Source organism: Musa acuminata, chromosome BXJ3-3 (assembly GCF_036884655.1).
Source record: "Musa acuminata AAA Group cultivar baxijiao chromosome BXJ3-3, Cavendish_Baxijiao_AAA, whole genome shotgun sequence".
Taxonomy (NCBI): Eukaryota; Viridiplantae; Streptophyta; class Magnoliopsida; order Zingiberales; family Musaceae; genus Musa; species Musa acuminata.
The window spans coordinates 7,240,718-7,261,190 of NC_088351.1; the positions used below are offsets into that span (position 1 = coordinate 7,240,718).

General features: G+C 37.7%; 2 protein-coding genes and 1 pseudogene across 4 annotated transcripts; 2 read left to right on the forward strand and 1 right to left on the reverse strand.

Annotated features, from left to right (window-relative positions):
• Positions 1-2,107: 2,107 nt before the first annotated feature.
• Positions 2,108-8,593, forward strand: LOC135633714 (UDP-xylose transporter 3-like). 3 transcript variants are annotated; one of them, XM_065143552.1, is made up of 8 exons: positions 2,108-2,390; positions 2,474-2,631; positions 3,633-3,817; positions 5,273-5,340; positions 5,506-5,638; positions 6,503-6,664; positions 6,736-7,008; positions 8,115-8,593. In XM_065143552.1, exons 2-8 carry the CDS (start codon positions 2,511-2,513, stop codon positions 8,187-8,189), a joined length of 1,017 nt encoding a protein of 338 aa, XP_064999624.1. In that variant the 5' UTR covers positions 2,108-2,390; positions 2,474-2,510; the 3' UTR covers positions 8,190-8,593. The 3 variants fall into 3 exon arrangements, with proteins under 3 accessions (XP_064999624.1, XP_064999623.1, XP_064999625.1); XM_065143551.1 differs by having other exon boundaries at positions 2,108-2,631; XM_065143553.1 differs by having other exon boundaries at positions 2,109-2,631; positions 8,127-8,593.
• A 447-nt stretch (positions 8,594-9,040) lies between these two features.
• Positions 9,041-12,418, forward strand: LOC135633715 (superoxide dismutase [Mn], mitochondrial-like; annotated as a pseudogene).
• A 3,664-nt stretch (positions 12,419-16,082) lies between these two features.
• On the reverse strand, positions 16,083-17,419 carry LOC135632253 (transcription repressor OFP1-like). The gene has a single exon (XM_065140669.1). The coding sequence runs from the start codon at positions 17,111-17,113 to the stop codon at positions 16,160-16,162; it is 954 nt and encodes a 317-aa protein (XP_064996741.1). The 5' UTR covers positions 17,114-17,419; the 3' UTR covers positions 16,083-16,159.
• Positions 17,420-20,473: the final 3,054 nt, after the last annotated feature.

Below are 20,473 nucleotides of genomic sequence, written 5' to 3' on the forward strand. Positions count from 1 at the left end.
CTTAAATTTATAGGGATATATGCCTAATTGTATCTTTTGTATCTTTTAATCATTTTAAGCATTGAATGCTTGTAAGAAGATTTAAAATCATAGTCTGTATGTAGACCAACCTATTAGTTACATGATCATAAGTAAATCATTATGATCAATGATTTTTATCACCCTAATAGATGATAGTTATATTCTAATCTAATTATTTTAAAATAATGAAGAATATAAGATTAAAAAAAAGAATAAATTATATGTAACATATTCTGATCAGATTGACATATTTTATAATCATGTAAAAAAAGAATAAAAATATTTTTATTTTATTTAGATAAATGGGAGCATAAATGGAAAAATAAAGATAGTAAAAAAATAATTTTTTTTACGATAATTTACCCTTATTTTTGTTGGAAATTGATAGGGTGCTTTGGATGCTTATATTTTAAAGTTCACTTTATATTATAAATATAATTTTTAAAGATTAAAATGCATATTACTGTTATTTTTGTCATTTTTTTCCATCAATATTCTTATGTATATTTTGTCTTTGTGTCATGCTAGCCTTTATAGTATCCACATCAGCTACTAGAATTACATGAAGGAAGTATTTTTAAAGGCATTAGTATTGAAATTTTATGACCAATATTTGCAATAATCAAGATATTATCTTTTAAATCTTTGACATTCCAATGGGAGGAACAGAATAATAATATTCAGTCAAATAAATATTTGATGCTTCTCTCATTTGTACTTATTTTTGGGAAACTGTCTTCTGATGTTACATGTAGATGGTATTTTTGTTTCCCCAATACTATCTTGGATATAAAATTATGAGATGAAAAGCTACTATGAAATAACAACAACAATTAAATCGATCATCACAACATATGTTCTATGAGTCATACACAGGAATAGAATCACATCACTTTGACTTCCTCCAATTCTTTCCTTTATTTTCTCCTCACTCCAAAACAATCAAACTACAGTCTTTTAACTACATGCATTTGGCTCATCAAGTGGACATCACACCTACCTTTCTTAGGCAGTCATATTTTCAATATTGAATCCAAGTAAGCATTATTTTATTTATTTTTCTATCTCAGTTGATCATGATTTAAATGAAAAATGCATGTGAACACATGTATTAAGTGGAGAATGATTTCTTTTCGAATAATTCCAAACCCAAACCTAAATTTTGATGAAATTATGTGCAAACATACACTAATATTTAGTGATAGACGGAGAGAAGAGATTAATTTAATGACTTTCATCAAATCATAAGATAATAATCATTTCATAATAAATATTTTTAGATAAATTTTAAGATATATATAAATATTATTTAATCTCCTGTATAATTGGATCATGTAACATAGTGTCGTATTCCATATAATTTTAGTACATATTTTTAATAAAAATGAATACATAAAGTGACTACATGTAACGTGTACATGAAGATTCGTCCAGTGATAACAGTGGTAGTTGAGATGGCTACGTACGGTATGGTATAAGTAGTATTTATTTTTTCGAGTTAAATTACCATATACACTCCTTGACATAACAAATACGTCTACCGAAGACGTATTGGATACCCGCGATATGTACCCGAAAAGAAAGAGAGATTTTTGTGGGCTCCGATGCGTTTGTCCTGTAATGGCACAGGTAGGCGAGGCGACTATCGTAACACGTGCAACGTATATTTATATGCATAACACATATTCCTCGCCCTTTGTTGTATAACATATTAATTTAGCTGATAAATATTAAATGATATTTTCAAGAAGCTTAAGGTTAGTTTATCTGATGAATATTCACAAGATTAGTAGGAAGGGCATTTATGCATATATGAAATCTTCTTAATATAAAAACTGCCACGTAAATGTAAAGTTGTCGAGGGCTTATTTGAAAAAGTGTGAAAAGCTCCGATTCCATCGGCCACAATTCAACATCTTACCTACCGTTCGGTGCATCCGGTGGGTATACCCGACTTCCCACGTTTTGCCGTCCGGAGAAATGTGGGTTCCACCTTTGGTGCCCTATGGTGAGAGACTCGCACTGTGGGTGTCGGTCGTTTGGTGGTACGATTTATTTTCTTCTCTGGTTTCCTCTACTGCTGGCTTTCACATTTATGCCGGTGGAGAGGCGTCGTCTGCTATGGAATCGAGAGCATCAGGAGAATCCCGCTTGCGGCTTCCGCTCGTCAGTTGGCTCGTTGCGATGGCGAGAAATCGAAGCGAAAAGCTGTAAAGCTTCGCTGCTACCTGCATCTCCCGTCGGATCTGAAGTCTGGGCTCTGGGACTCCTCGCCTGATTCGGATCACCCTTGCATTCCGTTCATTTGGCGCTAGATTTGTCCTCGATAATCTGGTTTTTCTATCAATTTTGATCTTTTATGGAATGAGGTGAAGTCGTTTAATGATTTCTCTAGCAAAAGTCTGATCTTTTGGGTGTCGAGATTTGGTTTGTTGAGGGGGTTTATTTGTAGATCGAGGAAGTGACGGGGGCTCTTTATTGGATTCGAAATGGGCGAGGGTGGGGGTTTCCAGTTGGGAACTGTCGGAGCGCTGAGCCTGTCGGTGGTCTCATCGGTGTCGATAGTGATCTGCAACAAGGCTTTGATGAGCTCCCTTGGCTTCAAATTCGGTAATGAGATCTGATGACTCGTTCCTTATTTTTCTGATTTCTGCTCATTTTTCTGTTACGATAGGAAAGTCCACGACTTGATTGGATTAGGAACGATTTATCACACTGTATCGTAGCTCGCATAACTTGTTTATGCGATTTTTGGAGTGGTGCCGAGTTCTATTCTTTCTCGTATAGTTAATTTGTCCTGAGCATGTGTCATGCAGATAAAAGGTAGATCGTCTGGTGGTTCTTTCTATTTGATTCATGCTTCACAATATTTTATGTCCGTTAAGAGATCAATTAGTCTAAAGTCACTTTTGTAAACCTTTTGCAATTACATTCTCCTAGGTAAGACATCTAGAGGGTCTTTACATGTTTAGCAAGTTGGTGGATTATCAATTTAAAAGTTAGCTTGAAAAATTAAATGAAAAAAAAAGTTCAGAATTTGAGCAAGTAAAGCTTGATGTAGATAAAAGAAGTAAGCTTTTAAATATAATATTTGAGCTTGGTGGGATTCAGAAGTGTCTGTTTTTATGACTCAAATTGTACTCGAAAGTAAAAGGAGGTATACCCCTCAGTGTTTTCTTTTGTCTTCTTTGCCCCTACGAGTTGTTGTAGAGGGTGGGACATTATATTTTCGTCAGCAATTTTCACAGAAATACTTGTCCTCGGAATTCATTTTATTTAAAATCACAAAAATATTGAGTATTATATGACTACTATCGTCTTATGGCTGACTGTCTTCAATTATGGCTTATGTATATTTGAAACATTTGGTATATATATATATATATATATGTATATATATATATATATATATGTATATGTATATATATATATATATATGTATATGTATATATATATGTATATGTATATATATATGTATGTATATATATATGTATGTATATATATATATATATATGTATATATATATATATATATGTATATATATATATATATACATATATATTGGAAATAAATGCAAGTACTAATAGATTTGTATTATCTTATATTGTCAGCCACCACTTTGACAAGCTGGCATCTATTGGTTACCTTTTGTTCCCTTCACGTGGCATTATGGATAAAGCTATTTGAGCACAAACCTTTTGATCAAAAGGCTGTGATGGGTTTTGGAATACTGAATGGGATCTCCATAGGACTATTAAATTTAAGCTTAGGTTTCAACTCCGTTGGATTCTATCAGGTACAGATACGTAATTCTTACATAAATTCTTTTACAGTGAACCATGTTTCTACAAGCATCTTGTTTTTCCTGCCTAAAACCATGTTATAGAGATTAGTCTGTCCGAATTCTGCATTGTGATTCTTTCTGTCTTTTCGTAGAAACCATTTGCTGATCTTGATTTGTCTTGCTTATGTAATATTTCTTGGACCTACTGCTTTTATAATTTAATGAGGCATTTCAGTTTCTTAATCATTCTACATATAAGCATAAATTTTGTTGTTCTATTTAAATTTGCGCATTATAATTATGCTGCAGTACTTCATTTATTTGTCATGTTCAGTGAAATTCAAAAAGATCTTTTGACCTCTTGCTAAAATACCACAGCAAGAATTTTTTTGTAGCCTTACTTTGTATGAATGAGATTTGCATTTTTATTTGGCTCTTTGGATCAAGTTTTGCAAGATCAAGAACAGGATGGCCAAGTATTGGGATTAGGATTGGCTATTCAGGATTGATAACAGAAAAAATAAATAAAATCATATGTATACATGTCAAATTTTATAATGTTTAGAATTTATCTATAGAAGTTCATTAATTTTTGGATTGATGTTGATCCTAATAAGAAAATAGAAGCTAATTATTTGTTTTCCCAACAATGGAGTGCTTTTTTATGTGAATTGTGAAAATCAATGATGCATATTAGTGATACATGAACCAATTAGATCCACAATTTAGAGTTGGGTTGGTATACCCCCTAGTTATTTGTATGGATGCAATTCTGATCAGACCATTCTAGTTAAATACGAGGTTGGAAATATTAGTTGGGGTTAATATCAATTGGCAAGTCTGATGTAAGAATTGAACTTATCAAAATGCAACTGGGGTTCTCGCCTGCCACATTTATTTGTTTCTTTCTCTCTTTCTCATCCATGCCTCCCTTGTCTTTTGTTCTCTCTCTCTCTCTCTCTCTCCAATAGTTGATTAACAAATATCTCGTTGGCATCCTGATGGCCCCATACAATTTTATACTTCTAATTCATCCTTATTAGGGATTGGTTTCCGTTTCTGCAAAGCATCTTCTCAGATATAACTTCTAGGATTTATTTAATGATAGCTCAGCTTGACTTTGTTTCATTTGTTAGCTATTATGACTTTCAAATAACATTCTAGCGTGACTTTTCTTCCCTGTGAGTGACCACATACCTTAATAAAAGTGAAACCTCCTTTATTATTAGACTATACCTTCAAACACGTATTGGGACTTGTATGCAAAAATATCCACCAGCTAATGAAATGATATAAAGAAAAAAAAAAGAGGCTAAGGTGTAAGGCTTAATTGACACCACTTTTGAAGCTAATTTTATCAGTTTTGTAAAGCCTTGTAAGTTTCAGTGCAATGCGTTGTAGAAGGCCAAAATTCCCTTCTTTATTATTTCTTTTGACTTGTATCTTCCTGACATACTTTTTGCCCAGATGACAAAACTAGCTATTATTCCTTGTACCGTCTTCTTGGAGACTGCATTTTTGGGGAAGAAGTTCAGGTATATATCGAATGCATTCTGTTTTGCAACATTTTCCCATTGTGATTTCATAATATTATTATTTGCTAGAAAAAAAGTATGCTGATCCATATGAAGTGATAAAGGTGTCAGTCAAGGGTGAGATGGATATATGATTTTGACTGTTCTTAAATACTGGCATTGCAGTCGGAGTATTCAACTCTCACTTAGCATCCTTCTACTGGGCGTTGGAATCGCAACTGTGACTGATCTCCAGCTTAATTTGCTTGGATCTGTATTGTCCCTTCTAGCAATTATTACAACTTGCATTGCCCAAATTGTATCCTTATATGACAAGCTTTTTCCTTTATTCCTTGCATTTAATGAATCAATTTTAATACTCAGTTACTGAAATTCTGGCAAGTCAAGGATTTAATATATATGTGAACCTATGCTAGTAGCAAACCAGCATGTAACAGCATTTATGACATGCTTACAGTATACATATGGGTGAGTTGACATGCTTACGATATCTTGCTGCCACTTCACAACATGGCCAAAATTCAATAAAGCCATGATGGACATTACACTTGATATTAAGATGGGGTATTAATTTGGCATGTAACTGAGTCATTTTTTTACTTTCTGCTGGCCACAAGTTATGGATAATTCTTATTTTACTCTTCTATAATACAGTTACATTTTTTTAGGACATTAAATAGTTCACATGACTGACTAGGAACACAGCGAAAAGTATGGTATCACATCTGTTTTTGTTTCCCTATCTGATGAAGTGAAAAGACAATCTTATCCTAATAAACTAAATGCAACAGATATATATACACTAAAAAGAAAGCTCACAGCCAAAAGAACATTGGTGGCTGTTTGAGTTGGGAATGTTCTTTTGAACTTGAGTGTCCTGGATTTAACAACAAAAATTTTCATTTCTCTTGAGTTTCATAACAAGCCTGAGTAAGGTATGTGTAATAAGAAAACAGAATGTATGGTATAAGCTTTCTCCATCTGTAACTTAGTTTCTAACTTGAAATCATGTGACAAGAAGATAAGACTTCAACTGCAGTAGATTTATATGGGACTAAGTTTTCTATAACCGTTTTCTGAGTTATTACTTGTTCCTAATCTTTTATACTGAATGGCTCATGCTTTTGATTCTTGTTTTTAGACCTTAACCATTTGTGGGCAGATGACAAACACTATACAAAAGAAGTTTAAAGTCTCTTCAACACAACTTTTGTATCAATCTTCCCCTTATCAAGCTTTAACCCTTTTTGTATCTGGTCCATTTCTTGATGGGCTCCTAACGAACCAGAATGTGTTTGCATTCAACTACACTCCTCAAGTTCTTGTAAGTAGTCTCTTTTAATATTTCCTAGTTAAGTTATGCAGTTCTCAACTTACACTTCAAATTTCTTGTAGGTTTTCATTGTGCTTTCATGCTTAATATCAGTCTCCGTCAACTTCAGCACATTCCTAGTTATTGGGAAGACATCACCTGTGACATACCAAGTTTTGGGTCATCTCAAAACGTGCCTGGTCCTGACTTTTGGCTATGTCTTACTTCATGATCCATTTAGTTGGAGGAATATCTTCGGAATTCTAGTTGCAATTGTTGGTATGGTTTTGTATTCTTATTTGTGCACAATAGAGGGCCAGCAAAGAGCTCGTGAAGCATCTGCTCAAATGTTGCAGGTACAATTACAGTTTCTTTATGTAGCCTGCAATTTGCCATGACACACTGAGGTTAATGGAGTGTCGAGAAAATCAAGACTTTTCTTTTCTCATTGTGTTTGATTAGTTCACTTCAGTTTTTATTAGTTATGCATGATACTCACTCTTTTACTAAAACAATAACACAAATCAGTATTTAGTAATGCATTATGAGTATTATTTTTAAAGTGCCGATTGATAAAGAATTTCATGTATCTTTTACTCAGTGAAACAGTAGGCATCACATTATACTTGAACTTTTACTGTTAGATATTTTAAATGTTTATGGTTTCACAGCACAAAGAAATTAGATGATGAATAAATATGCAGAAGCAATAGTTTGGAATAATGGATAATATGGGCCTGAAGGTGCTAAAAGAACAATTTGCCAGCGACATAGTCCCTTGAGTAGTCAGGCTGGCACTAGGAGTTACAAAACACTTTCTATTGATATAGTCATCTCAACATAAACCTGTCATCCGATAGCAGGGTTTCATGCCATCATAGGAGGATCTCCATTGTTTTGTTCTGTAACCATAAATCAATATTTGGAAGCACTACTTGTAAGTACCTTCAATGCCTCAGTCTAGTTCAGCAGAGATTTCAACCATAAATCAACATTTGGAAGCACTAGTTGTAAGTACCTTCAACGCCTCAGTCTAGTTCAGCAGAGATTTCAACCATAAATCAATATTTGGAAGCACTAGTTGTAAGTACCATCAATGCCTCAGTCTAGTTTGGTTTGCATCTATGTTATGTTAGTTTGTAAGAGATGCTGTTTCTCTATCCTCTGATGACTCTAGTGGAGGTAGCTTGGCAAGATGCTTCGTCTAAAGATGCATCGTAAGGGATTGGGTTTTTTTTTTGTTTCCAGGAGTATCCTGGATCATATTTGTGCCATAAACATCTTATACACTTTTTCTTGAAGATGCTTTTATTGAATGGAAGTGTGGATCTCATTCACATGATAATCAGACTGTTGCCATTCTCAATGTGATTTGAATATATTTTTCTGACTTTGTTACCACTTTAAACTCCTCTCTCTGAAATATAATGAAATGCAGCAAATTTGACATGTTCTAATATAGTCATTTTCACAGGTGAAAAATAATGAGTCTGATCCTTTGATCAGAGCTGAAGCTGGAGCTGGGCATAAATACTGATGGTGCTGCTCCCACAGCCGATAATTATGGAGCTCAAACAAAGCTTTGCATGCATCATCATGCAGAAACTTTGAGAATGTCATGATGCATAAGGATTCTAAGAGAAGATCCCATATGCTTTCAAATTAAACCAGTAACTTTGCGGAATGAATTTGGAGGGCCAATTAGCTATCTGCATGTGTTTCTTGTGTGCAATTCTTTTTCTAGGTTCCTACAAGATATTAGTACAGAATATTCATAAGTTGTGTCCTTAATTTGTAACTTTATACTTTGCTGTTACTCTACGCAAGATGGAATGATGATGAATCATGAATCCATCATTCTTGCCTCATAACACTTTACTGCATAGTAAAGAATTTGTATTCTTCTTGTTCATAAGTATGCCCTCATATTTGTAACTTACAGTCTTTGTTGTTGCACCATGAAAGGTGAGGTGATCGAATCATGCATTCCTTCTTCTTATCTGCCTCTTCTCAGAAAAACCTCATCACTTACAAGTTGTATACAGTCTCCTTTTCTGAATGCTACGCTGCATATAAATAATGCATATGTCAATTGGAGGCAAGCTTTTGGTTTTGGTTCTGGTTCACGAGTTATAACCCGGTTTGGACCAAACCGGAATGCATCCCGGTCCAATTAAAACCTATTACTCACTATCGGATTCGGACTTTCAGTAACCAAAAACGGCTCGTCGTGGACTATATCGAGCCGGTTGTAAACCGGTTGATATGAAACCCAAATCGCCTCCGGCCCAATGAGGACATTATCGTAATTATGGGACACGTTCGGGGGTTGAAATCTACTGAAACTATCCCACTCCCTAAACAGCTGCGTCGGGCCACTCTCTCACTCACTCGCTGCCTGCCATGGCTCTCCGAACCCTCTTCACCAAGAAAGCCCTAACTCGAGCTTCCGGCTTGGGGCCCCTTGCTGCGGCCGCCGGGGATCGGGTCTCGGCCAGGCGCGGGGCCTCACGGCCGCCAGCCTCCCGGACCTGCCCTACGACTACGGCGCCCTCGAGCCCGCCATCAGCGGCGAGATCATGCGGCTCCACCACCAGAAGCACCACCAGGCGTACGTAACCAACTACAACAACGCCCTCGAGCAGCTCGAGGCGGCCGTAGCCAAGGGGGACGCCCCGGCGGTGGTCCGGCTGCAGGGCGCCATCAAGTTCAATGGTGGAGGTTCGTCAACTAATGGGCCTTCTCTACTTGGTCTTGTTTTTCCTAGCTTCGGACTGGGTTATTGCTTAATGGAACCCATTTTGCCTCTGTTGCGAGCTTAATCCAAGTTTGTGGTTGCGGTATCATCGTTACTCATGTGTAGCAAAGCTCCCATCTTTCTAAATTTGCAAGCGACACAATTAGTTCTTTCAGAAGTCTCAGAAGGAAAGAAGGCATGATTTGTTATGTGGAGCATCTCAGGATTCGGAAAATTGTTGTTGTACCAAACTTCGGAATCGATCAGACTTTGTTGTTTTCCAATTTTTAGGAAATTAATGGGTTTTCGTTAATCTCTTTTATGATGTTTGTCCTGTCATTAACTCTGTTGCTAGCTTTAAAGTCTTGAATCCGTTATTACACCTCTAGTTGGCTGAAATCTGTTCCACATTACTTTCTAGGCACGTTTTGCGGTGGGTTTAATAAGTTCTTGTGGTTAAGGATAACGGTATCTGTGGATTTTTGGTATGAGTTACTTGATCAAGGTATTTTGATGTTTCTCGCAGGTCATATCAACCACTCGATCTTCTGGAACAACCTCAAGCCTGTAAAAGCAAGTGCAAAATCTCCATCCTTATTACTTACAGAACATCTTTCTTCCTGTATTTCTGCTTCAACAAATGCTGGGTCTTCTATTTTCTTACTTATAGAAGATCTTGTATCTCTGCTTCCATAATTATTTATAATGAAAAAATCTTGCAGGAAGGTGGCGGTGAGCCTCCACACAGTGCACTTGGTTGGGCAATCGACACAGAATTTGGTTCCTTAGAGGCTTTGGTGCAGAAAATGAATGCAGAAGGTGCTGCTCTACAGGGATCTGGATGGGTGGTGAGTTTAGCCATATAGAATAGATTTTAAATATTTACACAATAACAAAATCTGGTATGTTTTCTTTGGGTGCATGTTCTACTATTGCTTCTTGCTCATTCTCTGTGACTGTCCTTATGTCAGTGGCTAGCTCTGGATAAGGGAAGTAAGAAACTCAGCGTTGAGACCACTGCAAATCAGGTTAGATTTTTTGTTCTAGATTTGTTTATAATTCCACCCCCCCGTCCCCCCCTACAAAAAAAAAAATTCTTGCATGCTTATATGGTTCCAAGTACATGATTAAATATGTTCTGTGTTTCTTTTGTGGTTTTGATGGTGAAAGCTAGCTATACTTTCCTGTAATGTCAAAGTTTCACTTTAACAGTTTTTCACTAGATTTATACTTATGATACAAAAATTATCAAATGAATAGTGCAATAATGTTTTGTAATTTTAGATGGACTGGTGGGTGTGATTGATGTTTCTTTTCATCTTTCATATTTCATGTGAAAACTGAGATAATACTGTGGGGAAAAGAGAATATCTTAGGACCACCAAACAGTTGCCAAACTACTTGTTCTTTCTGTGTTTCAAATAATTGTCAAAAGTTTGCCATGTGATGGTTTGTTCTACGGATGAAATCACATACCTAAATAGTCTAATAAAACTTGGAGCATAGGTTGATATTGCCCATGATATAGCTAAATATGATGGATTGACATAGCTTATCTAAATTGCTGAAACTTGATATTATATTCTTTCTCAGTTCTCTATGATCCTTACGCTTTTATCTGTTCTTCTCATTGAACTCCAAACTACTTTTAGTTTTGCTAGAGTAATTATGATGCCAATCAAACCTTTTGGTTTTTGTTGCTGGTACCTGGCACCTGATATGTCATTATTCTTTTTGTCATTTTGTGGGTTCTTGACTTGATATTTTTAATTAATGGAGTTCAACATTTACAAGTGCATCATGAGTTGATTTGTTATTTCCATTTCAGGAATGGAATATTTCCATTTCAATAATTTCCATTCCTGGTTGATGCCTTTTGCACTTATTCTTCCATTTCATTTGTTTTGTGTGTTTGCCCAAAAGGACATTGGCTGACCGATCCATTTGCAGGATCCACTGGTGACAAAAGGTTTGCACATGGTTCCTTTGCTTGGTATTGATGTTTGGGAACATGCATACTACCTGCAGGTAAATGCTGACCTTTTTACTGGTATGCCAGCTAACTGTTCTGTCATGCACGCATAAATAAATGAAAATAGAACTAAGATCCCTCTTCAGAAGCACATCAACTCCTGCATTCGTACAAGAATTTTTCTGATTGACATGGGTGTTTACTTGTTCGTGATTCGCTGTGATGGATCGCAAAATAGGCATTCATTAAGTGGCTTGGTGAATGTGAATGAATGTTCACATACAGTGCTACTGAAGTATGTGTTCTTATCAAATATCACATCAACACACATATTTAACAAATTGATATGATCCTTCAGAACACCATAACTATAATTTTAAATTTTGATGTTAAAGAATTGTGACACTACCAATTTATGTTGATAACTCTTAGAAATCGATTGCTAGATCCTTCATACGTATATCTAGGTCATACGTTTAAATGGCTAGATCTAAGACAATGCTCAGTTCAGTTGTTGATGCGCCTGATCATCTTAAATTGGGCATAGATGGATTGCTGGAATTGCATTCACATAAATCCTTTACCCTTAGTCACACATGCTCCCTGTTGTGTTTTGTTTTTGTTTGATCTGTAGTCATATGCTTCCTTGTGGTGTGTTATTTTATGCATGCAAACACTGTTTCCTGAACAACTTTCCACTTTATTGCAGTACAAGAATGTAAGACCAGACTATCTGAAAAACATATGGGATGTGATAAACTGGAAATATGCCAGTGAAGTGTATGAGAAAGAGACTGCATAATGTTTGCTTTCATTCTCTTCCCGGTCGTGTTTAATCTCGAGGAATTTTGTATCAAATAAGGTAGTTGTCGTGACATGAGGGAAATTACACTTCATTGCTTTCAATTAAATCTGCAGTATCTATCAATGCCCCAGGTTTTTCTCTTTACCAGTAGATCTACTCATGTATCAATTTAGCAACTGGAGTATATATGGTACCTTTCAATAAATTCATCGGATTTCGGAAAAAAGGACTAGAGCCTTTTGGAATTTCAAATTGTGTTATTCGGAAGTGCATGGGGGCTTACAAAGTGCTACCGGTGATTCCAGCTTGATAGGAACGGCAATCGCTGCTGCTTCCTATGTGGTATGGAAGAATGTTGCTATGAATCTACTCATCTTGCTCGACAGATGTAAACTGCAGTTTGGTCCAGTTCTTTATTTAGGCTGGATAAGACTTAAAAGACTCCATTTTGCTCGTCTTTGTTGTGTTACTGTTTGGAAAAAGTTACTCCCATATGCTAATTGGAGACGAAATGTAGGTTTCGTTAGATCAAATGCAGAAGTACATCTTGCTGAGCTATTAAGCAGCTAAGATGAGCTTCTTCATATCAAAGAAGTTTTGTTGATCTATCAGAGAATTATGATGATGTATTAATTATATTTATTTTCTTACTTTTAGTGTGATATTTGGTATCTCTATTTAAAGATTGGTGGATATTAATTGATATATCAACTTCAAGTAGTTGACATGTCTGTCATTATCGACTCCACATGTCACTTAGGGTCAAAATCCATGAGGCGGAAGAACTTGTGCTCGTAAGGCGACGGATTCGTCTCCAATCAGAGTTAGTCACGTTGATAATTTGTTACTATGTATTCGGTAGGTATTAATCACGATCTCAATCCATTTGATAGATTTTATCTTTGACCAAATCACTTCGAAATCCAAATGAGTCTTATCGGGTGGGCATGTCTGACATAATTCTTTCGAATTTGATACCTCGATTGACTCTCAATCATCGACTATATGGAACTGACTTCGATTGATTCTCAATCATCGACTATATAGAACTGAGTCTCAAAATTTCACTTAGATACCAATTATTATGATTTCATCTAAAAAATTTTAATTTATAAAGTTAATATATCAAAAAAATTAATTAGTAAAATAATCGATTTATTCTAAGTTGCACAAAATATTAGTAAAATAAGACATTATGTCGGGATAATTATATATTAGCCCATGTTGTTAGTCATCGTTAACGTCTCGATTTTTATATTTTAAAAAATAAAATTATAATATTAATATTAATATTATTTATTTATATTATTAATTTCATCGACCTAAAAATTTGTTATCACGCGTAAAAAAAAGAATGAATAAAAAATATAATTTTATTTTTTTTAATTATTAATTTTATATAAACTAAACACTCAATTGTTAAACCTTTCTTTTTGTGGAGGACTATATTTCAAAGTGAGCAAGTGTGATGGGCAAACGGGTGCAACGGACGAGCGATGAATGTTAGGTGCAACGGGCGAGTGACGAACAACAGGTGAGACCGACGAGTAGTTTGAAAAAAAGGAGAAGAGGAAATCGATCTTGGGAGAAAAGTTTATATAAAATTAATGATTTAAAAGATAATAAAATTATATTTTTATTCTTTCTATTTACGTTTTTTTTCATGTAATAACACGTATGATTTTTTTCATCGACGAAGTTAATGATGTAAAAAGAATTGATGTTAAATATTTCACCTTCGTAAGTATAATGATCTAATACTATTTTTTAAGTATAAAGATCAGAATATTAATCATAATTAACCATAAGGGTTAATATATAAATACTCCTGCTATTTCACTGTACTGTATGCAAGACACTGCACTTGACCAAATCTTAGCAAATAATTCACACTCGGGAATGAGAACATACTGAGTTCCTTGGTGTTGAGATGGCCATATCCAACACCCAGTGGCAATCTGCAGACTGTCGGCTGAATCTTGCACATAGTGGGCAGACAAGCAGATTCCCATCATGCAAGTGGCAGGAACAAATCAAGATGGCCATCCAATTATTCCTGAAATTAGAATCTAAAAGGACAACGAAGAATAATTGATATGGCATTTTGTCTTGATATTAGTTGAGCCTTATTGTCAACAGATATCTGCGTGCAATGTGTGCAGCCCACCGAGTTCTTTTCTTTCTCTTTTTCCAAGGACAGTGATGCAGCTGAAGACCCACTCAGGTTGAGGAGGTGAGATGGAGGCAGAATGAAGTTAAAAGGTCACAGATCTGAGTGCTGTAGAATCGATGAGTGGTTGAAGAAGAAGCCGTGGAGGTGTGAGATCTTGCACCTGACTACAGAACATGAACATTCTGCACACACAACTTGACAAGGATTAGTTCATTATTCACACAAGTGTGCAGCACTACATGCCATGGCCTTGAGAATGCGTCCACAATTAGACGGATTCCAGAAACTGAAACTCCCCACATAAATCCATGTTCTCGTGGATGAACATGGATACTGTCGATAGCAGCCAGTTATCCAGCAATTACTGGCAAGTTTTGCAGTCCCTGTTCTATGTATGCATCAACAAGCTACAGGGAGGTGATGTGAAATTTCAGTATGATCTCTGGGCTACTTCTTCTGCTATTAGTCTTCTGAATCTGATGAACGAGGGTGTTATGGAGTGCTGACTTGCGGTTCTGCAGACAATAAACTAACTCACAGTTGATGGCCTGCTTTCTACTGATCTAAGTTGCATATCTAATACAAAAGAATCCAAGTGCTGTAGGTGATACCAGAGATACTTGGAACTGCTAGATCTACCATTTGAGTGTCTGAGAGAAAAATATCTGGAGTTGTGCAATCTTAGAACTATAGCAATAGTAATGTACTAACAAAGAATCCAAAGGACATCTGAAGTACTTGGAACTCAGACATGAGGGTTTTCTTTCTCTGCTACCTATTAGAAGCTCTTTCATGTTGCCCAAGCCTTTCACCTTTTCATTCTTTTTTCATCATCCTTAAGGTGTAAAGTCCAATGCCTCATATGCCAGCATATCATAACAAAAGCAGCTTTTGTTGCACTCATGCTTTCCTCCAGTGTCTTGCTTTATTGGAAGTATCTTTTTCAGCTGGTCGAGGAACACTGGATTATACTTTGGTTTATGCACTCCATCCTTGAAAGCTGTGAAAGCATCTGTGTGGCCAGTGTGAATTTCCAAACCTATTGCCAGATTTATGCATGTAACTTTTCAATTATGTTGGAATTTGAACTTGATAATGCTCATGAAACATAACAAAGGGTTGATGACAGAAAGTGATGGCAGGTGGGGTGTCTCCCCCTTTGGTGTGCCTGAAGAAAGGAATCGTGTACTGCTTAAAATGATCCATCTTCTCTCCCATGGATGAAAATTATTTGGGGTCCCCCAAAGAATGTACCAAATATACTGTTGATGAGTATTACAAGTGAGAGAGTCAACATGATTCCTTTGCCAAGTCTCCAAAAGAACTGCAGTTTCTACCACCTACCACCATCTTCTGATACACAAACAGACATCTCCAGAGTACAACTTCACCACCAAAACAAGGTCAAATGTAGAGTTTGAGTGTGAAACAAGTAAAGATAGTTATAGGGGCTTTCAGGGATTTCTTGGACCATTGGAAATGTACAGATTGGCATGACAAGCCTTGTTGAGTTGCAAGGATGTTTGGAATATGACCACTTGATTAATATGACTATGACTTGCCAGTTGTAAGCAGATTAGTTTTCAACCCTCATGAATGTCCATATCAACTTACAGGGGAGTAATGCACATGTAAAGAGAGTCTTTAAGCATTCTTTTTGCAGTTTGTGTGAGTCTTAGTGCCTAATCTCTATCAGAACAAATATGAGCTGCAAAACCCAAGCTTTGGATCAAACGCATGCAGTGAGAAAGAAGGAAACTTGGCATTACTGCAGTATAATTAATCCTTAAGAGTTATCTTTCAGAACTAAGTATATATGATTACATTCTAATATCAGTTAGAACAAACCAGATGTGCTCGAAAACCTTGATGATTACTTCGTGGTACTCCTTGGAATTCAGTGACAGGTAGCAAGCAAGCAGCTCCTCCAAATCCTTGGCTTCCCGGATGTTGTTCTCCACGATCATCTCCACCATCGACTCCGTGAAGTCCCTGCTGGGGTTTGAGGACGACTTGACCATCACCAAGCTCTGAGATACTGGCCGCCGCTTCTGCTGCGTCGTTGCCACCTTGGGTTTCCTACACGCCTGCACCTTCCTGCTTCCGACCCTGGGAGAGACTTGCCGTACCTTGATCCCATGGATTCCTGACACCGATCTCCTCGTTGCTGCCTTGCTGTGATCCGTGAAGGCACCGGTTTCATGCAGCGCAGGCTCACGTACCTCCTTCTTCACTGGCTTTGTCAGAATGGGCGGTAGCTTGAGCTCTGACACCACCAAATCCATGTCCGCATTGCGGTGATCGTACACTGATGGGTTGGTAGGCTCACATGGATCGCACTCATCACCATCGATCGGCAGACTCACAAGGGCTGCAGTGCGACGGCAGCCGCAGCTGGCCGACACAGCCGAGGAGACGACGTCAGCGCAGGGCTTCGTCGCCGTCCTTCTTCGGGTCTGTCGCTTGGATTTCTGCGGTGGCTCGCCGGGGAAACGAGTGTCGGATGCTTTGGGGTTGACGGGAGAACGAGGGAGCTTCTCTGCTCGTTCTTTGCTGGGGGTGTAGTAGGAGGCCCTGTTGGGGAGGTAGTCGTGTTCTTTGGGGGGTTGAAATGGAGGCAGAGATGCTGCAGAAGCTGTGGCCGATGCTGAACTCTGGAATCTCTTCATGGAATGCTGAACTCTCCGGCTTCCATTAGCTCTTCCCACATCCTTGAGCTTGTAGAACCAACTGCTTGACATCAAATCAGACAACCTAAACCTATAATTCCCCATCTATGATGAAGCAGTTCTCCAACACATGCACAGACTCAGTAACCACAAGCAAGAGAAAAGCTAGAAATTCTATCTTGCATTAGTCAGAAACACACACAAACATACAACAGCTCTCTCTCTCTCTCTCTCTCTCTCTCTCTCTATCTTTCTGTGGAAGTTCTTGGTTTGTGGTGGGGAGGTTGATATAGAGAGGGTGATGGGAGATGAAGAACAGGGAGAAGGTGGATCATGGTTGAAGGACTGGGTTTGTGTCCTTGTGCTGATGGAAGGGTCAAAGTCAGGAATAGGGTAGAATCCATAGGAAGATATTAGATATGTTTTCTCTCCGAAAACAACCTGCAGAGGAATCAGTTCCTCATCTTTTTCATTTCCGAGCATTCCTGGAATTTTAGATAAGAACAACGAACATAATTATAGGGTGTGCTTGTAGGCAGACAAAAGAAGAATGATCAGGTAGGGGTCCATGGTGGAGCATTGAATGCAGATGTTAGGATGGAATGTCTTTCTTGCAGTCAAATAATATGATCCTAAGAAGAATACGATCAGCTCAAGTCTCCAAACATGAGTTCGTTCTGTAAAAGAAACTTCTTCATCCAAATTCACATTGATCTGCTGTCATCTCTCAAGGAGAGAGAACCAACCAACCTGCCATCGACTCTCTTTCTTGCTAGCCATTTTGAGCAACAAGAATAAGGTCATGAATTCAACATGAGTTCTGATATCAAGAAAGAAAACACAGAGAGAGAGAGAGAGAGAGAGAGAGAGAGAGAGAGAGTTCCTATATGGAACCAATGCAGTACATCAGATTGAGCATTTTTGGAACTTCCAATGGAAGAAGTATGTCCAGTCTGTCCACTTTTCATCTATTTCGTTGGATGATAAAGTTTGAGACTAATTTGATTCATGCAAAACATTTAAGTCTGATTAACAACATAACAATTTTATAATGATTTTTTTTTTTCAAGGAACAAAATTAATTACTTGATCGAAATCGGCTTAATGAAACATATATGGATATGAATCACTGAGGTAGCTACTGCTTAATGAAGAATATATGGATATGTATCACCAAACAGAAACATCCAAAGAATACTAATATCATTGCTTAAAAGGAACATAAAGTTGCTCGGTTTAAGAGTCCACTGTGTCGAAGGAATCCACAAAGACAGTACCGAGTTCTCATGAAAAGGTTGAGACCTCTTAGAGAAACTAGAAGACTCGTAAAGCATTAGTGATTTCCAATGCATAATCTTTTCCATTTCCAAAGCATAAATTACGTCTGAATCTTGACTCAGAAACTTCCTATTGGTATGTAATTAACCTCATAAAATTCATAGAATCGATCTGAAATCAGTCCTGAGATTTTACTTCCTTGGAAAACTAGAAGACTAAGGTGGGAAGACACTCCTGTGTATGTTCCTCTAATTCAGGAAGAAGGAGCTGTAATTAGAGAGGTAACTCCATTGATCATTGACGACTGTAGCAGCAGCGGAGCTCGCGAGTCCACGGCGGAGATGTGAGGATCCGACCTCAGCTGCAGCCACCAAGGCGGACCTCTGCTCTCATAGCATGGAAGGGGACCAAAGCAGAGGTGTCCACCTCGGTGCAGCTCACTTCTGCATGGGTTTCTTCTCGCTCTGCTCTCCACCTGTGGCTGCCGTATGAACAAGTGATATGGCATCTGTCAGCTTCATCAAATGACGTGCATGACGCTCACACATGGATTCGAATATGAGACTTATTATTTTTACAATAAATATATAAAATAATAATAAAAAAAATCGAGTAAATGAGTACAATATAAAATAGCATTATAAAAAATAAAAAAGATAAATAAAATAAATAAATAGTTTGATATTGCTCACCATCAATATAACTAAATTAAATTTAAATACCTAAACTAATTTTATTATTTGACCCCTCATATTTATCAACATTTTTGGAAGGTATATTAATGATAATTGTAGTTTCAACGTCATTATAGTAATAATGAATTGATGACTACCAACAATACCGATCAAACGCTGTTGTCACCGTTTCGTTGATGTTGAGTTGGAACGAGAATAGTTGCGGTTGACCAGTCCTGTCCTTGAAATATTCATCTACATAATTTGACTGTATTACTACTTATCATCATCCTTACACTCAAATATGCGAACATGCATCATAATGATAAACATATTGCATGGTACATCATGATGTGTGATTGATGTGCGGGTGTGGTGGATGGAGAGCTACTTGGTGTCCTTCATATTAATGGAGAACAGCGACTGCACGCGTAGCCTCCGACTCAGGCCACCGGGGAGGCAGAAGGCAGCAGTGTCAACGTCCCATCGAAGACTTGCGGAGCTCGCCATGTGGGGCACGTCGGAGACTTCATCAGCCACGAGGGGAGATGGAAGTGGAGGCGTAGGGAGAGGAGGTGGCACAGTCGATAAGGGTCCCCAGACGCGGATCAGAACGCGACGTCAGGGCCAGCGGAAGTGGACGAAGGACGCCGAAGGGGGGGGCGCAGAGCCGCTGCTGTGCAGGCGGAAAGCACGGCGAGAAGAGGAAGGGAGATGGGGAAGACAAGCCGCGTGGCTGCGGTACATGGGAGATGGCGGAAATGGCGGCGAGGATGGCGAGGAAGACGAAAGGAAGCGGGGGAGGACAAGTGTTTGATGATGGTGATTGCATTGCGTACGTGCCCCCAAGAGAGAGAGAGAGAGAGAGAGAGAGCAACATATTAAAATTCATGCAACCCAATTCAAATAATTTTAATAGATACTTTAATTCGAGTTAAATCCAAACTTGATTAATGAATATAATAATGTGACCTATATATGTCCCATATTTGGATGGGTATAAGAAAAATCTCAGCTAATTTCGTATTATAAGAGAGAGAGAAGGTTGAGATGGAGGGAATGAGAATTCAGCAATTTTATTGGTTGGGCCTAACCACATGATGACTTGACCCTGTGAGTTGGGCTTGTCTTCTCCTTCTCCCTCATTCTTCACCGTCCGTCGGAGAAACGAGCTTTAGAGTTCCGTCGAGGAGAGATAAGTTTCTCTACCTTCCTCACTGGCCGAGCTTCCCAAATCTCTTTCTAGAGATGAACTTGAAGGGGATTGGAAACTCGCGCTGGGCCTTCACAGTCTCTTTGTAGAGACGAAATGTAATAGTTGAAGGATCAAAACCTTTTGTACGTCGCACACTAATAGTGTGGCTCTTTTGCGAACAACACAAAACCTCTCTCTCTCTCTCTCTCTCTCTCTCTCTCTCTCTCTCACATCTTCCTCCAAAGATAGTGGAAAAACAAAAGGCTTGACTTATCATGATGCCACATCGGAGCTGCAATACTATACATATATCAGAAA